Source organism: Portunus trituberculatus, chromosome 8 (assembly GCF_017591435.1).
Source record: "Portunus trituberculatus isolate SZX2019 chromosome 8, ASM1759143v1, whole genome shotgun sequence".
Lineage (NCBI taxonomy): Eukaryota > Metazoa > Arthropoda > Malacostraca > Decapoda > Portunidae > Portunus > Portunus trituberculatus.
Window position 1 is genome coordinate 4,782,650 of NC_059262.1, and position 26,346 is coordinate 4,808,995.

At 41.5% G+C, this 26,346-nt stretch overlaps 1 protein-coding gene across 1 annotated transcript in view; it reads right to left on the reverse strand.

Annotated features, from left to right (window-relative positions):
• The window catches only part of LOC123499996, a 38,199-nt gene that overhangs the window by 5,309 nt on the left and 6,544 nt on the right, over nucleotides 1–26,346 (reverse strand). Inside the window, 12 exon segments of the mRNA XM_045248584.1 lie at nucleotides 139–638; nucleotides 641–815; nucleotides 1,530–1,787; nucleotides 2,671–2,777; nucleotides 2,780–3,365; nucleotides 6,522–6,749; nucleotides 7,359–8,036; nucleotides 8,841–9,508; nucleotides 22,265–22,361; nucleotides 22,710–22,839; nucleotides 25,135–25,275; nucleotides 26,045–26,270. Coding sequence (XP_045104519.1) covers nucleotides 139–638; nucleotides 641–815; nucleotides 1,530–1,787; nucleotides 2,671–2,777; nucleotides 2,780–3,365; nucleotides 6,522–6,749; nucleotides 7,359–8,036; nucleotides 8,841–9,508; nucleotides 22,265–22,361; nucleotides 22,710–22,839; nucleotides 25,135–25,275; nucleotides 26,045–26,270 — 3,794 coding nt within the window.

The following is a 26,346-nucleotide window of genomic DNA, read 5'->3' on the forward strand; positions in this document are numbered from 1 at the left end:
CAAAACAAACAAAAACAAGAGAAACACCACAAAGATAAAATGGAATAAAATAAACAAATAAATTAATATAAAGCAAAATATAATAAATAAATAAAAAGAATATAAAGTCACACCAAAACAAGACAAGGCCAGCATTACCTCCGGCAGATGGTAAGGTGGTGTGAGAGGTGTGTCTTGCTCCCTCTCCCTCTCCCTCTCTCTCTCCTCTCCCTCCTCATTATTCGGAATACGTCTGAGGTTCCAACTGGTGTCAACAGAGGAGCGACTGGATGGACGGGGTGAGGCGGGGGTGTGTGGAGGGGTGTGTGACCTGCCGGCGGGGTGCTGTGGGGCTGAAGGGGAGCTGTGGGCTAGAGGGACCATGTTATCCACTGCAGCAAGAGGTGGATTTGGTGTAATGGGTGTTGGGTGGATGACATTACCAGTAGTGGATGACAAGTGGATAGGACGTGAGGTTATAGGCACAGGGTGAGTGGATTGGGATGTTAGGTGGATAGTAGGTGGAGTTGTGGGTGCTGGGTGGACTAACTGGAATGCGGAGGATGTGGAGTACACAGGAATGGCAGGTGGAGTCCTTGCATCATTTGAATTAATGGTGACTGGTGAAGTGGATTGTGAAAATGTGGGGAAGGTTAGGTTTGCAGTGCTTGGTGAGTATGGAGGTGGGTCAGAATGGCTGGGAGGTGGTGGTGGTGGTGGTTGTTGGGGTGGTGGGGGTGTGTGGGGTCCTGGGTGTTGGAGGTGTCTGGGGTAACGAGGGTGAGCGTCTCCAAGTCTCGGCACAACTCTGATTGCTGCTGCAGAAGGACCATCATCTGCAGGAGGGAAAGATGAGGTGGCTGAGTGTGTCTTCAGAAGTGCTCTCTCTCTATTTCAAAGGCCACAGACATGACTAGCTGGCTTGTCAAGTGTTCCTCTGGCTGATAAAGTGAAAATCTTATTAATCTAATGTGAATATCTTGTTACTCTGTCATTTAAATCAGAAACACAACTTCAAAAACCTGCATAACTTCAACTAGAGCCTTTTGAAAGCAGTTAATCTCTTCAGTACCAGGACACATTTTCATATTCATTCTGCTTACTGTATGCTGATTCTATACAGCTTCAGAAACTAATGTGAGGGATTAAAATAGTGAAGACTGAGCCATTAATCTTCTGACCTCCATAGACCCTTCTTAATGTCAATAAAATGGTTTAATCATATGCAAATCTCAAGGTGAAAATGCATCCCTGTACTAGAGTTAAGTCCCCCTCTGTGCCTTAATCTGTTTGTGTAAAGGCTCAAGTGTGTTTTTGGGGTTTTTGTGGTTATTCTGGTGTTTTTTTTGGTTCTAGAGGTTGTTTTGTGGTCTGTGGGAGTTTGATACCCTCCACTGTGTCCTGTTGGGTTTTCAGGGATGCTTTTATGCCAGTGGTTAGAGAGGGTGCAGTGGAAGTTATTGGGGTTTTCAAGGTAAAAAATAGATCCCAGTACTGGAGAGATTAATTGCCAGACGTGTTTCAGAATACAGCACACTCCTGAGACTCACCTTGGCCACCACTTCAGTCAGGCAGGTGTGGGTGAAGGAGTTTGGCTGGGCCTTGGACAGAAGGTATTCCATGTGGGCTACCTCTGCTCTGATGGCCGTCCGGATGGCCCTCACCGTGCTCAGCTGGTTGAGCAGGACGTGGGGTCGTGTTGTGGCCGGGTGCAGGCTGGAGTCCAGGGCCAGGCGGTGCAGCTGGTGGGACAGCTTCTCCTGCTCTGCCAGCTGTTGTTGGTAGCGCTGCAGTGTGTTTAGGAGGCTCTGGGGGGTGATGGCAGGATGGTCAGGGTGGTGGTGGTGGTGGTGGTGATGATAGGGGAGGTGGTGAGGGAGGTGGTGGGGGTGGTGGTGGAGGGGAGGGACCTGAAATGTGCCTCCATCCACATCACTTGTCTTTCTCTGCTGCCTGAAGGGTGTGTGTGTCCCCGTCTGCCTCATGAGTGGGTTACCGCCAGGAGCAGGACAGGCGCCCCTCACTCTCCTCATTGCTGCTCACACTATCTCTCATTCTTAATTACTATCTCTTTATCTGCTTATCAAAGTCACATCGCCTCCCATTCACAGATACAGACCAACACAACACTGATGCATCATTTCACCACTTCACCAATACCCCTCACTGCAGCATCATTTCACCAATAACCCTCACTACTCCATCATTTCACCAATACCCCTCACTGCTCCATCATTTCACCAATACTCCTAACACAAGTGAAGCTCAGTTTATAAATATTTGACTGGTGAATTTTTTGCTATGAATAAAATGATTGTTGTCCAAAGATTCACAATTAGATATAAAACACTAAATTAATCCTGGCTAAAAAGTAAAGGAATAAAACAACACACTGAAAAATTCTTCGCTACAGATTGTGATTCATGAAGACCAATTAATTTCTACTACTACTACTACTACTACTACTACTACTACTACTACTACTACTACAACACTACTATAACTACTACTACTACTACTACTACTACTACTACTTCTACTACTACTACTACTACTACTACTACTACTACTACTACTACTACTACTACTACTACTTCCACTACTACTACTACTACTACTACTACTACTACTACTACAACTACTATTACTACAACATTTCTGACAGTAATCTGGAATTGTTGTGACACTTACCGATGGGTTGGGTTGGGGGGTGTGGAGGTGGTGGTGGTGGTGGTGGAGGGGGAGGGAGGTGTTGGAGGTGGGGGCGGGGAGGTGAAGGAGCGCTGTAGTTTCCTTGGATTGCTGGTGTGGGGAAGGTTGAGGTAACTATCATTGGCAGAAGTGTGGAAGGGTGTGGGCTGGCCGTCACCCCCTCCGGACCATCCCCTGGGGCCTCCTGGTGGGGTGTCCTGGGATAGTGGTTCAGGAAGGGAGTGGCGGCGGTGTCTAGCCCTCTCTGTGTGTGTGGGGACGGTGGGTAGGTGTGTGGTGGCCGGGGGCAGGGACCAGGGGGGGCATGATAGGTGTGAGGTATGGGAGGGAAAGCACAGGTGGCAGTAAACAGGGGGGGACACAGGCAGAGGTACACCTACCCCCCCGGCAGGCAGGTGTCCCCGGTAGGCATGGAAAGCTGAGGGCGCTGCGTCTAAGCTACGACTAGATTGGAGAGGGGAAGGGGTGTGTGAAGAGGGGTGAGTGGGGCGAGTGGGAGAGGTGAGGTCCAGGCTGCGGGAGTGGTGGAGCGTGGCGTTCTCTGTGGTGACGGGGCCCTGGGACACCGGTGGAGGCTCTGGGGGTGGGGTGAGGGTGCCCACGGTGCGGGTGAGGGGCATGTGGCGTGTGGTGTCGACGCTGCTGCTGCTGTCCTTGCTCCACCACCAGTACACCTGTACACACCACACACGCACACACAACGTCACTACTTCATGCAGCACCACCACACCACACCGCTACATTACCACTAACGCTACACCCGCTAGTGTTAGTTGCCTACAGCTGCTACACTGCCACACTGCACCCACAAGAGTCAATGTCTGGTGTCTCGTCTGTTTCAATGATCTTATGTTAGTGGTTCTATATCCTGACCATTATAACTATACTACTTTATTGTTATTTTATTTCCAACATAGCAATTCCAAAGTCTTTCATGTCTTTCAACTGTCTTTTAGTAGGCTGGAGTGGAAGAGATTGAAGTTTGCAAGACTTTTATGGTGGCAGTGATAGTTTACCTTGCTCTACCAGGGTTTTCAAGGATGCCTCACAAGTTTAATAGATTCTGGTGGGAGTTACTTGAGTTTTAAGCATTTTCATGACTGTAATGTTTAGTAGAAGTTAGTGAGGGTCTTAAGACTGTCTCCATGGTTCTCTAGATAGTTAAACAGACTCTCTTCAGACTGTCTCCATGGTTCTCTAGATAGTTAAATAGACTCCAGTGGAAGCAAAAAGCCTTTCAAGATTCTACTAATAGTTTAACAGTGTCTAGTGAAAGTTGTTGGGATGTACAAGGAAGCTTTCATAACTCTGGTGTAACTTGACCCCTTCAGTACTGGAACGCATTTCTACCTTGAGTTTTGGGTACAATAAGATGATTTTATTGACATTAGGATGGGTTTATGAAGGTCAGAAGATTAATGGCCACAGTTTTCACTATTTTAATCCCTACATGAGTTTCTGAAGCTGCATAAAATCACCAAATAGTAAAGAGAATGAATAGGATAATACATCATGGTACTGAAGGGGTTAAACAGAGTCTCAATCACAAACAGAAGGTACACTCATAAGACCCAAACTAAACATCTAAGTGGGCCTTGGAAGTTGTGCCATTGAGGAGCTGGTGTACAAGACTAAGGGACTAAATACCACTACCACTTGCTGCCTTGTTGCTGTGGCTCAGGATAAATATTTACATTCCTAAGTGTGCCACGATTAATGAAGTGGTTATGTCCCAAACACAGCTTAGTTTACTGAAAGCCACAACATCAAGCTTAGGTCCAGGAAGCTTGTGGTGTTTAAGTTACAAGTGCTGGGGGATTTAAAAGGGGTGTGTCCAGCAGCTCACAAAAATATAAAGTGTATATTTTGATTCTATTTGACATGTTTGGTGGTCATAGTAGTAACAGTTGGTAGCCCTGCACACTATGGATGGTTTACGCACATTAGGACTTGGGATGGAGATTAGCATGCCAGCATCGTGAGTCAAGCATACCAACTTTACCAATGGTGCACTGTATTGGTGGGATTGTGAGCCACTGTACATGCAAGGTGGAGTGAGTGAGGTGTGTGTGTGTGTGTGTATGTGTGTGTGAATACTTCTCAGCTGGAATCTTTACTAGGGATATTGAACACAGTGATAGTTCTTTTAGTTTATAACCACAATTTCTTCTAACTTCATGGTAACTTCTTTTCTATGGTATATGTGGTAAGTAAATACTATCTCGCTACTCTTCTATGTAATGTTTATATGAAAAGATTAAGTGAAAAGATAAAAAAACAACTTAGTAATTTTTCTTTGGATGTCTTTCTATGCTTCTTAACCCCTTCAGTACCGGGACACATTTTTACCTTGCGATTTGTGTACTATTAGACCATTTTATTGACATTAGGAAGGGTCTATGGAGGTCAGAAGATTAATGGCCACAGTCTTCACTATTTTAATCCCCGACATGAGTTTACAAAGCTGTGTAAAATCACCAAATAGTCACCAGAATGAATGTGGAAATGCTTCATGGTACTGAAGGGGTTAAGTGAAGTTTGTGGTAAGTACTTCGAGGTTAATGTTTTTTTTCATCAACACTAGTAATATGTCAGAGCCTGGTGAGTGACTGCTGACTTTCACCCTCTCACTGCTACTCAAGATCCTCCATTTACTACTTGGGAACTGGCATCTAAGTGGAGTTTTTTTTGTGTAATGGGTTTTTGTTGCCCTTGGCCAGATTTACACTCATACATGAAAAGGCTACAATCTTTTGCCACGTTTCCATACTAGTTTTCTCTCTATCAAATACAACTATACAACTTCTGATATTCCTGCACTTGCTTCCTCTTATCAACTACAGGCTTTGACACATTCCCACACTAGTTTGCCCCTATTATCTACAACTTCTAACATTCCTACACTCTCTTTCCCTTATCAACTACAACTTCTGGCATTCCTACACTCATTTTTGCTTATCATCTACAACTTCTAAAATTCCTATACTAGTTTTCCCTTCATCACTACAACCTTTGAGCACAAGTTTCTCTTTTACCGTCTACATCCTTGGCCACATTTCTACACCAGTTCTTCCATTGTCTACTAAACTTTTTGCCACATTCTTGCACCAGTTCTTCCATTACCAACTAGACTTTTTGGTGCATTCCTTCACCAGTCCAATAAATAGTTCTGCTCACTACAGGACGTTAAGCCATCCCTCTCTTCCCTCCTTCCATGTGTGTGCTTGCATCAGTACCACCACTACACACACACACACAGACAGACTAACAATAATGTATGGTAGTAATGCTATACTAATTGAGACATATTTTTCCTTTAACCCCTTCAATATCATGATGCATTTCCATATTCCTTCTGCTTACAATTTAGTGATTTTATACAGCTTCAGAAACTTATGTGGGGGATTGAAATAGTGAAGACTGTGGCCATTAATCTTCTGACCTCCACAGACGCTTCCTAATGTCAATAAAATGGTCTAATCGTATACAAATTTCAAGGTGTAAATGTGTCCCAGTACTGAAGGGATTAAAATAGTAAGACTGAGGCCATTAATCTTCTAATCTCCATAGACCCTTCCTAATGTCAATAAAATGGTCTAATCGTACACAAATCTAATGGTATAAATGTGTTGCAGTATTGAAGGGGTTAAATATAGTAAATAAAATCAATAAAGCTATCAACTATAACATCAACAACTCAAAAAAACCCAAACTTAATAAATAAAACCTTAATTTAAATAGAGTAAATAAAATATGTATAAACAACAACATTAACAATAAACTTTAGTGACAACAAAACCTGAACTTTGACCTGGCACTGAAAGACTGACCTGCCGCTGTGTTGGCGTCGCTGTGGGGGTGTGTGGCTGCCTGGTGGTGGTGGTGGTGGTGGTGAAGGATGGCACTGCTGACCCCATCCTGACATCACCCTCCCCTGTGTCGCCATCCATGAACCCTGAGGAGTCTGACTGGGCACTGCTGGACCGACACAGACCCACACCCATCCCTGGCGCCGGTCTGCTGCTGCTGCCGCCACTGCCACTGCCCTGATGGTCCTCCTGAAGAAGTGATACTGTGGCACTGTGGTATTGTGGCTTGTGGGGTGTAAGGGAAACAGAAATGGTTAGAAAACTTGAGTAAATATATATTTTTTTAAGTAAGGATAAATTGTCCAAGAATACATAATAAAAAAAAAAAGACCTACTTATCTGCCAGTCCCCATGCAGGTCTGAAAGAGTTAAGCCAAAGTGAAGGGATAAATCTCTGGAAACCTCCCTCTTGTCATTATCTTTATTTTTACCACCATCACCATTGCTGCCACCAATTCCTTTGCTTTCCACACTAAAATGAAACTAGTCAAGATAAATTTCCTCTTCCACCACCATCACCACCACCACTACCATCACCACCACCACCATTACCACCTCCTCCTCCTTGTCTTCCTTCTCATCACCACAAACACTTTTCCTCACTCTTAATGACAACATCACTTCATTCCTACAATCACCGAGTCATCACAATCACCACCAAAGAGAGAGAGAAAGGGGAGAGGGAGAGAGGAGAGAGGAGAGAGAGGGAAGGAAGCACAAATACAAGCCAAGCAGAGGATTTGCAAACAAAAACATCAAAAACATCAGTTAGTGCGCAAAACACCCTTTTTAACTTACCTGCTCTCCTGGTGTGGGTGGGGGGCAGCAGGAACCACCCACACCCCCCTCGTCCACCCTCTGCTGCCTCCTCAACCCCCCACCCCTCTGTGCTGCGTCCTGCATGGTGGGGGAAAAGAGGGGGAGGTGCAGGCCATCTAAGTGCCCCCCAATGCTTGTCAGAAGTGGGGAGGGGGGGTGTGGAGCATGGTGGGGGCTACTGGGGCTTGGGTTGTTCGGGTGGAGGTTGGCGGGGTGGCCTAGGCTCTCCAGACTCTTGATAAGGGCGGAGTGCATGTGAGGGAGGTGTGGGGCGGTGTCAAGGAGTGCATGGTGGTGGTGGTGATGGTGGTGGTGGTGGTGGTATGCGTGGTGCGGGAAGGCGTGGGGTGGCATGGGTGTGGATGAGGTGGCAGCAGCGTCGCCAAGGTAGAATGAGGGTGTGGAAGCAGAGGTAGCAGGAGGAGGTGGATGAGCAGGAGCAGCGGAAGGGACAGAGTTGTGGAGTGAGGAGGAGGTTTGGGATGCACTCTTTTGTATTACCTCCTGCAGGATTCCCTCTATGCCCCCCTCCTCCCCCTCCTCCGGGATCAGCTCCTCCACGTCCCGGCTGCTGCTGCTGCTCATGCGCTTGTTGCTCGGCCCCAGACGCTTCATCAGCCCGCGCCGCCGCTCCGCTGAGTCTGGGGTGCTGCCGGCCTGGGGGGTGGCACGGGAGTGGTGTGTAAGAAGCCGATCCCTAACCTAACTTATGACCTTATTAAAGCTAAACATAAAGGGAAAGTAATGGAAAAAGGCCGTTATCTTATGTAACTTTGTATTATCTTAAAAAATCAAGCTGAACACACAGGGAAACAATGTAAAAAGACTAAACCAACAACCTAACTTTGCATCATCTTGCCAAATCAAGGTGAATAAACAGATAAAGTAATGAAAAGACACTAACTTAACCTTGCTCTGTACTATCTTGCTAAATCAGGCAGAACACAAGGATAAAGTAAAGAAAAAGCCATTAACCTCACCTAGCTTTGTGGTATCTTGCCAATCAAGGTGAATGGACAGGTACAGTAGTGGAAAAGACACAAACTTAACCTAACTCTGTATTATCTTGCCAAATGAAGCTGAACACAAAGGGAAATGATGTAAAATGACTAACCTAACCTAACTTTGTATTATCTTTTTCTAATGAAGCAAACTGACTTGAAGTGCATGAGTGTGTCGCATCAAGAATAATGTGGCTCTGAATCAAGACACTTTTGAACCTGGAGAACATCTACATCAACAAAATAAGAAGCAAATTTACAAGTACTGTAATGTGAAAAACAAGAGTGAGACTGAAACTGTTGATTACATGAACATGAATGAGAAGAATGAATCATATTACCAGGAGATGTGAGGGGAGAGGTCAACAGGGAGATGCAGGAGGTGAGGGTGTGTTTGGGGTCAATGAGGACACAGCACAGGTAGGGAACGGGTATGAGGGGGGTCAACAGAGGTCACTACCAGGAAGGGTGAATCCAGGGACTCTGCTGGGGTGGGCGGTCCCTCGTGCTGGCGGGACAGGCTGAGCTGGAGACGGCGGCGCTGGTCCCTCAGGTCCTCCTCACTGCTGTCCACGCTGGTCGCTGAGCTGGCCATGGACCACACCGAGTCCTTGTGCTGCAGGAGACCCCGCCGGGACATCCCGGACTCCGACACCACATCCCCAACCTCAGACGCCCCCTCCCCACTATCCTCCTCCTTCAGCTCCATGGCAGGCTGTGGTGAGGGCCCGGCGCCAGTCCCCCCCTCCTCCTCCTCCTCGTTCATGAGCTGGCCATCGCGATCTAAGTCGAACGAATCCTGGCCGATGATGAGGCGTTTCCGTGGCACCTCTGGGGAGCGCTGCCCTTGGAGGTCCAGCAGGCGGCGGTTCTCGGGGTTGAGCACTGAGGACAGACGGTTTGGTTGCTGCATGCCACCCAGGAGAGTATTGGCCACCACACTCTGCACACCAGTTTTCTTGGCCACCTGTGCAAACCGCTTTATGCCAGTGAGTGTGCTGGGAGGCTGCGGCAACGAGTCCTGGCTTGGGGTGCGCTGGACCTGCCTGGCCGCCCAAGTCTCCCGTATGTTTTCCAACAGCTGGGTCATGAGGGGGGAGATGGTGGCCACGGAGGAGCGACGCAAGGCTGCAGGTGTGAGGTCAAGGGAATGGAAGGTTGGGTCAGGTCAAGGTGGACTACTAAAACGGTGCTCGGCAAGACAAGGTACAAAACTAAAGGGTAAATTAATTCTATGGTAAAAAAATAAGGAAAATGATAAACTGTGAGCATGGTGAGTTTGTACAGAAGTGATGAGTAAACAAGGTGAAGGTGTTGATAAAGAAAGCATAAAGATGTCACTATGCATGAGCTCACTGACACTTCATGAAAAAAAAAAAAAAAAGAACGTAGAAAAATATTTATTAGTAGAAGAAAAAATAAAAAGTGATAAAAAAAAAAAAAAAAAAAAAAAAAAAAAAAAAAAAAGTGACGATTAAAACTGCAACAAACAAACACAAAGGTAAACAAATACACCAATATACGAATAAATAAATAAACAAACAAACAATTGATACAGGAAACGAAAATGAACACTAAAACCAGAACAAAGGAGGAGGAGGAGGAGGAGGAGGAGGAGGATAACACTCACAAAGAGGAAGAAAATGAAAAACCTCTATTGTATTGATAAACTTTATTGATTAATTGAGTTTGGCATGACAGGCAGTATTATTATTATTATTATTATTATTATTATTACTTATGAGGGAACTAGCAACTGGCAACAATAAACAGAATAACTAACAAAGAGAGAGAGAGAGAGAGAGAGAGAGAGAGAGAGAGAGAGAGAGAGAGAGAGAGAGAGAGAGAGAGAGAGAGAGAGAGAGAGAGCCAGGTAAGCCAAGAAAACAAGGTCAAACAAGGCTATCAGGTACACGTTTATGGACACACGCAGGTCAAGGTCAGGCTGGGCGAGAGGTAGGTCAGGTCAAAGGTCAAACTGGGTCACGAGGCACAGATTGAATAGGCACGGACAGGTAAGGCCAGGTAAGGTCAAGATGGATAGGTGGATAGTGAAAGATGAAGGTAAAGTAAGGAAAATGAAAAAATAAATAGCTGACCTCACTGAACAGTTATGGGGATGTGGCAGGTTGGGTCAGGTCACAGCAGAAGGGTCAGAAATGTGTTAGGGTAAGTTAGGTCATCCAAGGGTGGGGTTAGATATCTTTGGGTGGTTAGATTAAGTTAGGTTAGGTGAGGTTACAGTGGAGAGGTTAAAAAGTATGTTAGGATAGGCTGGGTCATTAAAAGGATGGGGTTAGAGGGTTAGAGGGATGTTTGGTTAGGTTAGGTTACAGTGGGGTGGTTAAAAAAGCATATTTGGTTAGGCTGGGTCATTGACGGGTGGGGTTTGGACACTGTGGGAAGGTTGGAAGCATGTTAAGTTAGGTTAGGTTGGGCTACATGGCTAGGATAGGCTGGGACATTGAAGGGTGGGTTAGGACACTGTGGGCAGGTCAGAAGCATGTTAGGTTAGGTAGGGCTGGGTGAGGAGGGGTGGCAGGGAGGTAATCACAACACACAACGTTACTCTATGATATGATATGAGCTGGCAGGCGACATCCTCTGCCATCAACAAACAAGCTAGTAAACTTTGGGAAACATAACGAGAGTATGGATCACACACACACACACACACACACACACACACACACACACACACACACACACACACGAGTTAAGAATCCTTTACCCAGAATTCAAAACATGGAGAAACCTTAAAATATTTGGAAGTTTTGAAGCGGTAGCATTACAAACCATCATATTTCCGAACCAGTCACACCAGAACAAAACACCACTCCAGTGACGCCCTACACCAATAACACCACTGCACCATTACCACACCAGTACAGTTTAGTCACCAATACCCTGGACCGTTGCTGGGTGTTGTGGAATGCTTTACCCACAATGCATTACTGGAAAGAATGTTTGAAATTCAGTGTACATTTGTGGTTCTGATTTCCTTCTCCATGTTGGCCTGTGTAATTTGTCTTTCCTGTGATTTAACCCTTTTTTAAAATTTTCTTTGTCTTCATTTTTTTTCTTATATTTCTATCTTCTTTTTTTTTCTATTCATCTTAATTTTTTTTTTGTAATCGTTCCATCGTTTTGTTTTTCTTGTGATGTAACCTTGTTTTTTTTTTCTATTGCCTTTGTCCTCTTCATTTCTTTCTTCTTTTTTCTTTTCTATTCATCTCCATTTTTTCTTCTTAATCATTCCATCTTCTCTTCTCTATCTATTTCATCCACCTTCTCCATTTCTTGTTATTTATTCTATCTTCTTTTCTCTCTCTGTTTCATCTATTTTCTCTATTTCTCCTTTCTTCTTAGTCATTTTTTGTCTTCTTTTTCTACTGTTTATTTCACCCATCTTACTTAATTCCATCTTTGTTTTCTCTATTTCCTCCTTCTTCTTAATAATTTTGTCTCCTTTTCTCTCTATTTCATTTTATCCTCTTCTTCCTTCTTAGTTATTTTTGTATTCTCTCTCTCTATTTCATTTATATCCTTAATTATTTTGTCTTTATTTTCTCCGATCAACTTTCTGTCTCTCTCAATATTGATACACTCCGCAGGTCTGTCAACACAAGAGGCCTCAAGGGAACACCACTCACAGCTTCCTTGACTACTGTTTCTCTTTGATCTTTCCTATTCTTTCCTATATAGCTTCACCTTTTGCCTCCTCTCCACTTAACTCTATCCCAATACACTATATAGGTCAGGAAATACCACTCACACTCACAGCTTCCTTCAATACTGTTTCTCTTTGATCTTTCCTATTCTTTCCTATACAGCTGCATCTTCTGCCTCCTCTACACTCACCTCTCTGTCCTAATACTGATACATTACATAGGTCAGGGAATACCACTCACTCTCACAGCTTCCTTCAACACTGTCACCGTAAGCTTGTCTGAGTGTAAACATGCAAGACTGACATTAGTGGTACATGTATATATGGAATGTAAACACTTTTCCTTTGAGTTGTATGCATGGAATATGGTTTTAAATATCTAGGATTAAAAAAATGTCTTTGGTTTGCGAAAGTGATGCATTGTTTTTTAAAATATGAAGCGTTGAATAGGAATATTATCATAAGCGATATTCATGACGTCCTCCTTCTTCTCTTCCTCCTCTTTCAGAAAACATGAATATAGTTGTTTTACATGTAACTAGAGCTCTTGTTACTGCTCACCAAATGATACTGAACACTCTCTTAACACACACACACACGCACACACACACACGAATGGCCAACACAAGAATAACACCACAAAACACACACACACACACACACACGGACACAAGCAGAGGTACAGAAGAGGGGCATAACACCATAACATACACTATCTAAGCCCCTTCGGACCTCAAAGCATGTGTCGTCACTATTTCCCGCACTATTGATTGGCTGCTATCTTGAGGACTACATTGGCTTGTGTTGGGAGTGTGCGTTGTTGTTTTAAGCTGAACGTCTCGCCAGCTTGTTAGTTTGTTGTGGTTGTCTTGTACGGTAATGGCAGGAGAGATGGTGGTCATTTTCTCTATCTGGTTCCTATTGTCTTTTTCTGCCGTCTATTGTGGGTAGGAGTGTATTTAATGTGTTGTGTTATCGTTTGTTTTGTTCTCGAGGCGTTGGAACCAGCTGTTTATATTCGTGAGGTCTTTTGTCTATCATATCTAAGAACCAGCTGTCTTCATCCTTGGGTTCTTTATCCTATCTTAGAACCCCCTGTCTTTATCAGTTATACCTTGAGTGTGGCTGAGTTTTGCACAATAATCTGTAAGAATGTGTAGGTGTGCAGTGTGTTTATCAATTATCTTGCTTTTTTGATGTTGTTTCTGCTTCTGATATTTGACAGATTTTGAGTTCATCATTATCTTGTCTTCAAAATCTTGTGTTCACCATTGTCTTGTTTTCCTTCCTGTCATTTCTGCCTCTAATACCTGATATATCTTAAGTTCACCATTATCTTCCTCCCTTTCTGTCTGTTCTTCTTCAGTAATTTGATAGATCTTGTGCTCACCATTATCTTGTCTTCACCATTATCTTGCTTCTTTCCTGTCATTTCTGCTTCGATTACTTGAAACATCTTACATTCACCATTATCTTGTCTTCATTATCTTCCTCCCTTTCTGTCTGTTCTCCTTCTGCAACTTGATAGATCTTGTCCTCACCATTACCTTGTCTTCACCATTATCTTGCTTCTTTCCTGTCATTTCTGCTTCTGATACTTGATACATCTGACACTCACCATTATCTTGTCACCATTATTTTCCTCCTTTCCTCTCATTTCTCCTTCTGCCTCTGATACATTTTACACTCCCCATTATCTTGTGTTCACCATTATTTTGCTACTTTCCTGTTATTTCTGCTTCTAATACTTAATACATTTTGTGTTCACCATTATCTTGTCACCATTATCTTTCTCCTTTCCTCTCCCTTCTGCTTCTGCTTTTTGATACATCCGGTGCTTTGAGTCCAGCATTAGTAACATGAACCAGGATTGTCTCTCTGTGTCAGCCTCTCACATGCCATCAATACACAGACACGTGCACTGACAACAGCCATGACAGGTTTTAGGAGCATAAGAATGACATGTTTCCAGTCCTCAGTCTTGGTCACAAAGTATGAGCATGGCGAGGACTTCTTTCAAGCTTCCCACAAGCCTCAGCGATCAGTCCCATGTTAAGTTTGATATCTCTAAGCTAAAATGAGGGATTTATCATTCACAAATTGTATAAACGTCACAGCAAGGTATGTGATGAACTGGAATAAAGAGATACAAAGATGTGAACAGAGAGAATTAAATAAACACTCATCCATATCAGTGAGTGTTGTGCAGCTTTGGTGACTGATAAACCCTTCACCTTCCATCCCTACCCATGTCCCTTGGTGCCAGAATACCTGTTTCTCTCTGAGCTTCCCTAAAACTCCTTACTTTGAATTTATTTTTAATGCAGAAGAGACGCCAGCCAAGGGAAACTAAATATATAAAAAAACGTCCCACTTGAGTGCTGGTTCCCTAAAAGAAAAGCAGAGTTAGCCAAAATTAAGGAAGAAATGTCTTGATACCTCCCTCTTAAAAGTCAAGTCATAGGAAGATGGAAATACAGAAGCAGGCGGGGAGTTCCAGAGTTTACCAGGAGTGACTATTGATACTGGTTACTCCGAATAGAAGAGAATATTGTACTGCTTACTTTAGATTGAAGTAGTAAATATTAATGCTGTTTACTAAGGATGAATGAAGTGAATGTTGAGAATTGGTAAGTGAGATCATTTCCATTTGAGAGAGAGAGAGAGAGAGAGAGAGAGAGAGAGAGAGAGAGAGAGAGAGAGAGAGAGAGAGAGAGAGAGAGAGAGAGAGAGAGAGAGAGAGAGAGAGAGAGACTTATGATAAAACTGACCAATAAGGAAGCACATTCATTCCCACTAGAGAGAGAGAGAGAGAGAGAGAGAGAGAGAGAGAGAAATAAATAAATAAAAAAAAAAAAAAAAAATAAATAAATAAATAAAAAAAAAAAATAAAATAAATAAATAATAATAATAATAATAAAAAGATACAAAATGACTAAATAAAATAAACGTGAAGACTTTACCTCCACATAAAGCGTAGTTAACAAGTCACCTTTTACAATCTGCTACGATCAATTCTATAATACAAAGCCACAACCAAACTTGTCACAGCACGCTCTTCTTGGCCCACACAGCACACACAGGAACACTAACGCCAGCTCTTCTTGTATTCCATTCCTTTAACAGTCTTCTCGGATGTGCTAATCGTTCGTTTCCTTGATTTTTGTGTCATGTCGTATTCTCGTTTTTGAGGTTTTCCATTTTGACATTTTCTTATTTTCTTTTGATGCGTTTTTGTTGATTTATCTCAATTTTTCTTGATATTTTTGCCTTTTCTCTTTTCTTTTTATTTTTGTGTCTTTTGTTGCATTTTCATTTGTGTTTTCCTATTTTGACATTTTCTTATTTATTTTTTTTTTAATGTATTTTTGTGGATTTATTTCTATTTCTTTTGATATTCTCCTTTTTTCTCCTTTCTTCTTATTTTTGTGTCTTTGTTGTATCCTCGTTCTTGTGTTTTCAGATTTCAACACTTTCTTACTTCTTTTGTGTATTTTATTTATCTCTCTTTCTTCTTGATAATTTCCTTTTCTCTCCTTTCTTTTTTATTTTTGTGTCTTTGGTTGTATTCCTGTTCTTGAGTTATCCCATTCTGACATTTTCTTAATTTCTTTTCCTGTATTTTTATTGATTTAGCTCTTGTATTCCTTGATATTATGTTATTCTTTTTCTTTCTTGTTCTTGCATCATAACATTTCTCTCAATTGCTATCCTGGTTCTGTCCGGCCAAGAGGCAAACACTGTGATCCGGTAAGCAGCATCCAGACCCCACAATCTCTCTAACCTGGAACCCAATAAGAGTGAAATGCAACTGCAAATTTCCTCCCATAATGAAGAGTTTATTTTGGTTTGAAATCCATACATGTTGATGAGAATTTTCCAACATTTCCCCCAGTTCTGTATTCATCCTTGCCATGGTGAGAGACAACAAGCAAAGGTCTAGTCCGGTAACACTCTCCCATTTCTCTCTCTCCTACTCGCACTGTTCTTTCTTGTTCTTCTTGCATCATAACATTTCTCTCAGTTGGTATCCTGGTTCTATTCGGCCAAGAGACATACACTGACCCACGACACTCTGAGCTGTAGCCCAATAAAATTGAAGCGTGGAACTGCAAATCCATATGTTGTTCAAAATTTTCCGACATTTCCCCCAGTTCTGTATTCATCACTTGCCATGGTGAGATGAGAAGCAAATGTCTAATCTGGTAACTTCCGCACTTTCCTCTCTCCTACTCGCGCTGTACGGAGAGGAAGCGGTTTCTATGCCAGTGGTGGAGGGCGGGAGGGGCGGAGTAGATGGAGGTGTGTGGGGACTGGGCGCGGAGGTAGCGGCGTCGGTGGCGGTAGTAACGGCCGCGAGGAGACAGGCCGCCCCTCATGATGGTCAGACCTGAAAGATATTTAGTAGTGCCCCTTGTCCTGCTAATGTTTCCTATCCTCCTCCTCCTCCTCCTCTGTGGTGTTTCTTACCCTGCCACCGTTCCCTATGCTTCTCCTCCTCCTCCTCCTCCTTCTCTGTGCTAAGCTGTGTCTAGTCTAAGAGTGAAATGTTTACCTATGCAGTGTCAGTACAGGTGAGTCTCAATCTATAGACTACACTGATATTTTGTAGTGAATCAGATAAATTTTTGCCATTTTCTCTTAATCAAAATGGCAGAGGAATGAAAGATGTTATGAAAAATACTAAGAAATGCATTAAATTACCCTTTCCTTTATGTAAGAGGGGTTAACTGGCCACTGGAAACATAATATACACACTTGTATATACAAAACACTGGTCACTGAGGTACCAATCCTTCAAGAGCCACAAAAGTTAAGCCAAATTTAGAAAAGTGTTCCGAGGCTTGAGAAAACACAATCTCTGTTTTCCTTGGGCACACTGAGAGGGAAGCAAGATTTATACTGTAAAAGACTGACACCCAGCCTGTTTGTAGCTCTCTCTCTCTCTCTCTCTGGGCAAGAAACAAGAGTGAGAGAGAGCCAATATCTCACACTAACCAATCAAAAAGGTCTTCCATCTCTCTCTCTCTCTCTCTCTCTCTCAGGGCAAGACACGGCATTTCCCCTGTGCCATCTCCCTTTAACCCTTTCACCACGATGCAAAAGTCCCCACAGTAGGCAGTGCATGAAATCTTTATAAGTGACAACAAAAAGAAAGGGATTAAGAGAACTTGTATTTGCTGCCTTAAAAGTTGGAGGTGGCTGTGAAACTAGTGAAGATGTGAGAGTGTTTGGTGATTAAATAAAGGTTAATCACCTCAATACTGAGACACATTTTTACCTTGAGATTTGTGTATGATTACTGACATTAGGAAGGGTCTATGGAGGTCAGAAGATTCATGGCCACAGTCTTCACTATTTTAACCCCCTTCAGTACTGGGACACATTTTTACCTGAGATTTGTGTATGATTAGACCAATTTATTGACATTAAGAAGGATTTATGGAGGTCAGAAGATTAATGGCCACAGTCTTCACTATTTTAACCCCTTCAGTAGTGGGACCTTGAGATTTATGTATGATTAGACCATTTTATTAACACTGGGAAGGGTCTATGGAGGTCAGAAGATTAATGGCCAGTCATCACTATTTTAATCCCCACATAAGTTTCTGAAGCTGTTTAAAATGAAATAGTAAGCAGAATAGATATGAAAATATGTCCTGATACTGAAGAGATCAAGACTAAGGAGCTAGTGAAGATATAACATGGTGAAATAGTAAATAGAATAGATATGAAAACATGTCCTGGTACTGAAGAGGTCAAAGGGAACTGGTGAAGATGTCTCGGTGACTGGTGATTATGGAAAGGTTAACATGATGCCCTGTCTGACCTTTCCACACTTTACTTGTCAATACTTTTCCTGGGTTTGGTAAGGTGCTGTGTAACCATTAACCATTCAAAGATGTCTTTTTTTTTCTTGCTCCACAGCCACCTCTAGGCAAAAAATTCCAAACCCTATTCTTTTTATTCTCTCTATTCTCTCTCTTTCGATGTTTGTTTAAAAAATTTGTTGCCTATGAGACTATGAGGTGGTGTGTGTCAGTGGAAGTTATGTGAACAGTAATTAATTTGTACATAGTTTGCTTGTATACATTCCTTTACTGATATTTTTTTCATTCTATCTCCTCTCTTGTTGATGTTTATTAAGATTTTACTGCCTGTGAAACTATGAGGTGTTGTGTGTCAGTGAAAGAATGATGTGAACAGTAATCAATTTGTAGAGAGACTTTAAATAAATAGATTCCTTCCCTGATATTCTCTTCATTCCCTCTCCTCTCTTGTCGATGTTTATTAAGATTTTGTTGCGTTTGAAACTGTGAGGTGCTGTGTCTCAGTGGAAGTGGTGAGAAAACTAATTCATTTACGGTGTTTGCTTGTATAAATTCCTTCCCTGATATTTTTTTCATTCCATCTTTTCTCTCTCTTTCAATGTTCATTAAACTTTTGTTGCCTCTGAAACTGTGAGGTGTTGTGTGTGTCAGTGGAAGCTTTGTGAAAATACTTAATTTGAAGAGTTTGCTTATATACATTACTTCCTTGATATTTTTTCCATTCTATCTCCTCTCTTGTTGATGTTTATTAAAATCTTACTGCCTATGAAACTGTGAGATGTTGTGTGTGTCAATGAAAGTGATGTGAAAACTAATTAATTTGCAGAGTTTGCTTGTATAGATTCCTTCCGTGATATTCTCATTCCATCACTTCTTTTATGGATGTTTACTTAAATTTTGTCGTCTTTGAAACTGTGAGGGTTGTGTGTGTCAGTGAAAGAGTGACGGGGAAAAGTAGACTGAATTTGCTTCTACTTGTTCTTTTCCTGACATATTTTCACTTCTATTTCTTCTCTCACTGATGTCCTAAATGAAAAAGTTATGAGAAAAGTACAGTGGATTTGCTTTTAATCCCTTCAGTACCATTACACATTTCTATATTCATTCTGGTTACTATTTGGTGATTTTATACAGCTTTAGAAACTCATGTGGGGGATTGAAATAGTGAAAACTCTGGCCATTAATCTTCTGACCCCCATAGACCCTTCCTAATGTCAATAAAATGGTCACAATCTCAAGGTAAAAATGCGTCCCAGTACTGAAGGAGTTATTGGCTCTTTTCCTGACATTCTCTCTATTTTTTCTCTCTTATCAATGTTTATCAAAGTTTCCACAGCCTCTCAAGCAAAGAAGTGCTGGAATAGGAGAAAAGTACCTGGTTTTGTAGACTGATTCCCCTTGTACTGATTCCTTCCCTAACATCCGGCTGACTCTCCTCTCAAACGTCCCTTCAGCTTAAAGCATTTACCACACAGCGTTCCCATAATGTACTGAGCAACCTCTGACCTTAAACACACACACACACACACACACACAGACACAGACACACACAGTTGCCATTAGTTAAGTGCTTCCCTCTACACTGCACCAAGGAATGACTTAAAGGGAACAGCAATTAAACAGTGACTTAGGGTGTGTGTCTTTCCCTTAATGTTACTGAATATCTCGGCTCCTAAAAAGATAGTTATGAATAGTCAACCAGCAAATTACTAATATCAATTACAACTGAGAGAGAACTTAAGTGATCTATATTTCTTTAACCCCTTTCAGTACAGGGACGCATTTTTACCATGAGTTTTGAGTGCGATTAGATGATTTTATTTACATTAGCAAGGGTCTATGGAGGTCAAAAGATTAATGGTCACAGTCTTCACTAGTTTAATCCCCAACATGAGTTTCTGAAGCTGCATAAAATCAAATAATAACTAGAATGAATATGAAAACGCAGCATGGCAGCGAAGGGGTTAAAGTTACTGGATGGTCCTTAAATAACAGCTGTAAATAAGGGAACAGGAAATTAAGAACATCAGCGACGCCATCAATAACTAGCGAGGGGACTAATGAAATCTGTGTTTTTAAAGGTAATGGCTGACACAGTGGGATAGGGTGTACATCTTTGTCTAAAATGGTACTAAAATAGCTTTCTTCAATCTCTGGGAACTGCTAACTAAGAAGACTTTTTTTTTTTTTCTATTTCATGCTGTCCTTGGCCAGTTTTGCCTTCTTACATAAAAAAAAAAAAATGTGTGTTTCTTTAAAGTTACTGGCTGGTCCCTAAATAACAGTTGTAAATAAGGGAACAGGAAACTCAGAACATCAGCGACGCCATCAGTTAAATTGGTATTAGTACTAACATAACAGCTTTCTTTAATCTATCTGTTTCTTTAGGTTAAGGTGATGGGTGACACAGTGGCTTGGGGTGTACACCTTTGCCTAAAATGGTACTAAAATAACAACTTTCTTGAATAACAATGATCAATTACTACAGAGAGTGCTAAAGAAATCAATCTGTGTGTTTTCAAAGGTGATGGCTGACACAGTGGCTGGGGGTGTACATCTTTAAATACTACTAAAAAAATAACTTTCAATAACTCATCAATAACTAGTGAGAGAGTAGTAACCTAACCTAACCTAACCTAACCTAACCTAACCTATCCTAACCTTTATCTAGTGAGGGTACTAAAGAAATCATGTGTGTTTTTAAAGGTAATGGCTGACACAGTGGGTTACAGTGTACATCTTTAAATGCTACTAAAATAATAACTTTCTTCAATAACAATGCTCAATTACTCGCCAGAAGTACTAAAGAAAATCTATCTCAATTTTTTTCTTCTTTCTTTTTTAAGGTAATGGCTGACAGTGTGTGTTGGCGTGTACATCTTTAAATGCTACTGAAATAACAACTTTCACTAACACATCAATTATTAGCAAGAGGGTGCCAAAGAAATTAATCTGTGTGTTTTCTAAAGGTAATGACTGGTGGTGTGTGTGTTGTGGTGTACATCTTTGCCTAGAATGCTACTAATGAGCTCCTCAAAATATCATAAATTACAGAACAGCAGATTGATATGAAAAAACATGCATGGTATTTTTCATTCGAGCGAGTCACAACGCAGCCAAACGTGGACATCATGAATAAATAAATAAACAAATAAAGGCATGCATAGGAATAGAGAAAAGTGTTGTGTTTGCCGCTCAGAAAACAATTAAAACGCAACATTCGTCTTTCCACAAAACAACAATACTAACAACTAATAGACAAATAGATAAATAAATAGATAAGCAAAATAGGAAAACAAGTCAATATATAAATAGAGAAGATAAATTGGACAGTCGTGTTTGCAGCTCAGAAAACAATTAAAACGAAGCATTCATCTTAGGGGAAAAAAAAAAAAAAGAAAAAAAAAGAAAATGATAACGAATAGATAAATAAATAGATAAATGGTGAATAGACAAATACAACAAGTCAATAAGCAAATAGAGGAGGAAAAAAAAAAAAAAAAAAAAAAAAAAAGGCATTCGTGTTTGCCGCTTCAAACACCAACACTAACGCAACATCCAATACATAAAACTAAATAAATAAATAAATAAATAAAACCAGTAAAAACAAACATTTATAGACAACAACAACAACAACAACAACAACAACAACACATCACAGGAAGGAAGAAAGAAAGAAAGGAAAAAAGAAAAAAAATATATAAAGGTCAGAGAGAAGCATTTGTTGTAGAGAGAGAGAGAGAGAGAGAGAGAGAGAGAGAGAGAGAGAGAGAGAGAGAGAGAGAGAGAGAGAGAGAGAGAGAGAGAGAGAGAGAGAGTTATACATGTAAAATCACCACATGAAAAATACTGAGAGAGAGAGAGAGAGAGAGAGAGAGAGAGAGAGAGAGAGAGAGAGAGAGAGAGAGAGAGAGAGAGAGAGAGAGAGAGAGAGAGAGAGAGAGTTACTTAAAGAGGAGAGGGAAAGACAGTCTGTTCTATCAAAATGAAATGACACCAACAGGATTGTGTGTGTGTGTGTGTGTGTGTGTGTGTGTGTGTGTGTGTGTGTGTGTGTGTGTGTGTGTGTGTGTGTGTGTGTGTGTGTGTGTGGTATTAAAATGAACAAAAATATCAACAAAAATCAAAATAGTTGCTAGCGTTTAATAAAAACACCATTACTAAAAACAACAACAACAACAACAACAACATCAAGATAGACAGTAATAACAAACAAATACACATCAAACCACACAAAAAAAGCAAACAAAACAAACAAAACAAACACACTTAACACACACACAAAAAAAAAAAAAAAAAAAAAAAAATGACAATAGTAATAGTAGTAGTAGTAGTAGTAGTAGCAGCAGAACCACCACCACCACCACCTTCTTATAGGCCTACCTTGGGGGTCAATTCCGGGCATCATCTCAGCTGTCTCCATCATCTCATTCATCTCCTCTTCAGATTTCAAGAAGTCTTCAATACTATTTCCGGGAACCTGTGAGGAGGAGGAGGAGGAGGAGGAGGAGGAGGAGGAGGAGGAGGAGGAGGAGGAGGAGGAGGAGGAGGAGGAGGAGGAGGAGGGGGAAGGAAAAAGTGTTATGTTAAAATGTTTTCCTTCAAATTAATTTAAGTTTTAGTATATTCAGACAGAGAGAGAGAGAGAGAGAGAGAGAGAGAGAGAGAGAGAGAGAGAGAGAGAGAGAGAGAGAATGTGTCAAGCCTAAATTTTGAGGAACTTAATAACTTTCAAGATCTTAAAACCACTTCTTTCATTCTCCTCCTCTTCACACCACCACAGTTCACCACAGAGACAACCACACCACACCACAGCACAGCACACCACCTTAGAGGGCCGCAGGAATCGCTCAGGGATGCGCGCGAGGCCGTCCTGCGCGTGGCCACCAAACCCAAGATTTAACAGGACTTCCACTGGATCCGCTTGTCTTGAGTCTAACAGGGAGTCAATGCTTGATCTGAAGGAGGAGGAACGCCCCTTAGGAAACACCCCTGGCCATGCACCCTCCACCTCCACCACCTCCACCTCCTCCACTTCTCCTGTGCCCTCTGCTGCCTCCCTCTGCTTCCTCCTGCTGGTGAAATGTTAAGACCACAGTGGTTTGTTAGTGGTGGTCTCTGGTTGACTCCTCCTCTGCTGGTCTTCTGGGCTGAGCAGGTAAGTAGGTGGGCAAGTGGGCATGTAAGTAGGTAAGTGGGTAAGTCAGTGGGTAAATAATCAAACAAGTGGGTAAGTGGGTAAACAGGCAAGCAAGTGAGTAAGTGAGTGGATAAATAGACAAGTGGATAAGTGGACAAGTAAATAATCAAGCAAGTGGATAAGTGGATGAATTAATAAGTAAACAAGTGGATAAGTGGATGAATAAACAGGTAAGTGGGCAAGAAAATAGATAAGTGGATGAATGGATAGACAAGTGGATAAGTGGGCAAGTAAACAATAAAAAAAGTGGATAAGTGGATGAGTAAGCAAGCCATTTATTGATTATTTAATGTTGGTTTGTTTGATTTTGTTGTTTGCATTATTTTGTGTATTTTTTTTCTTTTCCTTGTTTGGTTCTTATTTATCTTTCACTGTTTGCTTATTCCTTCATTTATTAGACATTTTTATTACTTTTCCACATGTATGGCTAGTAAGATAATGGCTATTTATTGATCTATTTATACATTTACTTTATCTATCTTGTTTGCATCATTATCTATCTTGTTTGCATCATTATCTATCTTGTTTGCATCATTATATATCTTGCTTGCATCATTATCTATCTTGTTTGCATCATTATCTATCTTGTTTACATCATTATCTATCTTGTTTACATCATTATCTATCTTGTTTGCATCATTATCTATCTTGTTTGCATCATTATCTATCTTGTTTGCATCATTACCTATCTTGTTTGCATCATTATCTATCTGGTTTACATTATTATCTATCTTGTTTCTTTATCTATCTTCTATTCAAACCATTATCTCATTTTCCTTAACAATACAATGAAGTTAGTTTATCAGTGCTTCATTCACACCATCATCACAGTGTGTCTGGTGTGGTGTGGTGTGGTGTGGTGTTGGTGGTGGTGGTGTGGTGTGGTGTTGGTGGTGTGGTGTGGTATGATGTGGTGTTGGTGTGGTGTAGTGTGTCTGGTGTGGTGTGGTGTGGGGGTCACTGCCTGCGTGCCTCCACCTTGCCTGCGCTGCGGTTTCGGGTTTGCAGTGTCATGTGACAGAGATGCTGCACCACTATATTGCCTGCACAAGTATACCTCCTTCTCCTCCTCCTCCACCTCATCTTCTACTTGTCCTGTCTCCTTCTCACTTGCTTCTCCACTGACTACACACCACAGCCACACATACACAGCAAATACACTCCTACACTTAGATATACTCTCTCCCTCTCTTTACTTTACACTCCTAGAACATTTCAACACATTCTCATTATTCATCCTTTTTAACCTTTTTCACCTATTGACAGACACACATACACTAGAAATACACTCCTACACTTGTTAAGATATATTCCCTCCTCTCTACTTTACACTTCTAGGAACATTTCAACACATCCTCTCATTACTAATTCTTTTTCACCTCATAACACAGTAAATACACTCCTAAATTTCTTAGATATATTCCCTCCCTCTTTACTTTACACTCTTCTAGGAACGTTTCAACACATCCTGTCACTATCTATCCTTTTTCCCCTCTTAAGCACTAGCAGTGGACGTTTTCCTTCCACTTCTTGCTGTCCAGGGCCCCTTCTTACATAAAACATATAAAATATCTTACATCTCTTAGTGTGTCATGCAAAGGATCATTAACTGCAATCTATCTACACATCACACCAGTTTTTTCAAATGGATGTCTTGAGTGTAGATAGAGTGTTTAATGTCAGTGTATTGTTGTCAAGAATCAAAACACAGCCTTCTTTAATCAATAGTTTGTTATTTGCTACGCTACTTGTTGGTTTACATGTACCTGTGTATATATTTATCCCTCAAAATTCTTTCTTTCCCACATGGAGACAGGACCTGCATGAACACACACCCCTAATTCCTACTACACATTTCTAGGCAGTGCTTTGTTTACTGTGTGTGTGTGTGTGTGTGTGTGTGTGTGTGTACATTTATTCACAGCCTTCATTATCTCATCTTAATATCAACTTCTGGCTTACTAAAATGACTAAAATCACTTGTATTCATGCATTTACGAGTGTGTGAGTGTGTGTGTGTGTGTGTGTGTGTGTGTACCAACCAACACCTCACCTGCTATGTAAGGAAAGCCCCGACAGTTCACTCTGGAAGGACGACTGTTTCTCCCTCAGCGATGCAAACTGTAGCCTCCTGCCGTCCACCCCGGCCACCCTCTGCTGCTGAATGCTGGCCACATCACTCAGGGTAAGTGGTCTGTGGGTGGCAGAGAGAGAGAGAGAGAGAGAGAGAGAGAGAGAGAGAGAGAGAGAGAGAGAGAGAGAGAGAGAGAGAGAGAGAGAGAGAGAGATTATTACTGCAGTTCTTCCACACACTAACTCTAAAATCGACAATCAAAAACAAAGAGAAATGTGCCAAAATAATGGTACGAAATGACTTATTTAATTTACTTTACGAAAACAAAATTAAGTGACGAAACAAACACAAACAAACGCAAACGAGACAAACCCTAAACACACAACAAACCCAAGGAAATTAAACAAAAAACACGATTGAAGAAATGAAAAATACAACAAACTAATCTCACTAAAATAAAAACTAAATTAAATGAAACAAGAAAGAAAGAAAGAAAGAAAAAAAAAAAAAAACACTACAGAATGAACTAAATCAAACAAACACACACACAAAAAAAACAACAATTTAAAAAGAAACACTTAAAACCAACACACACACACACACACACACAAAACAAAACAAAACAAACAAAACAAGAAATTAGAACAAACACACAATCAACTTAACTAAACCAAACAGAAACACACCAAAACAAAACAAATTAACAACAAAAACACTTACAAACACACAAAAACACACACAAACAACCAAAACACAACAATTTAACAACAAAAACACTTAAAAAAACCCCAAAAACACACAGAAACACACATATGACAAACAAAAACACCAAAAACACAACAAAAACACTCAAACACCCCCCCTAAACAAAAACGTAAACAAACATTACCTGGTCGATCCCCTGCCGGCCTGGAGACTGTGACTTCTCTGGCGGCCATTAGAAGTTTTAAGGGCAGCAGTGGTAGTGGCGGACAATGTTGCCTCTGGTTGGCTGCAGCGGCGGGGCTCTGGCGTGGTGGCGGCGGTGGTGGTGGGGGTGGTGTGGACAGTGTGGGTGGTGGAGGCTGGTGCTGAGCTTGTTGTTGTCACCACCACGGAGCCACACATGAGGCCAGCTGTTTGGGAATGGATTTGGGGGTGTTGGTAGTAGTAGTAGTAGTAGTAGTAGTAGTAGTAGTAGTAGTAGTAGTG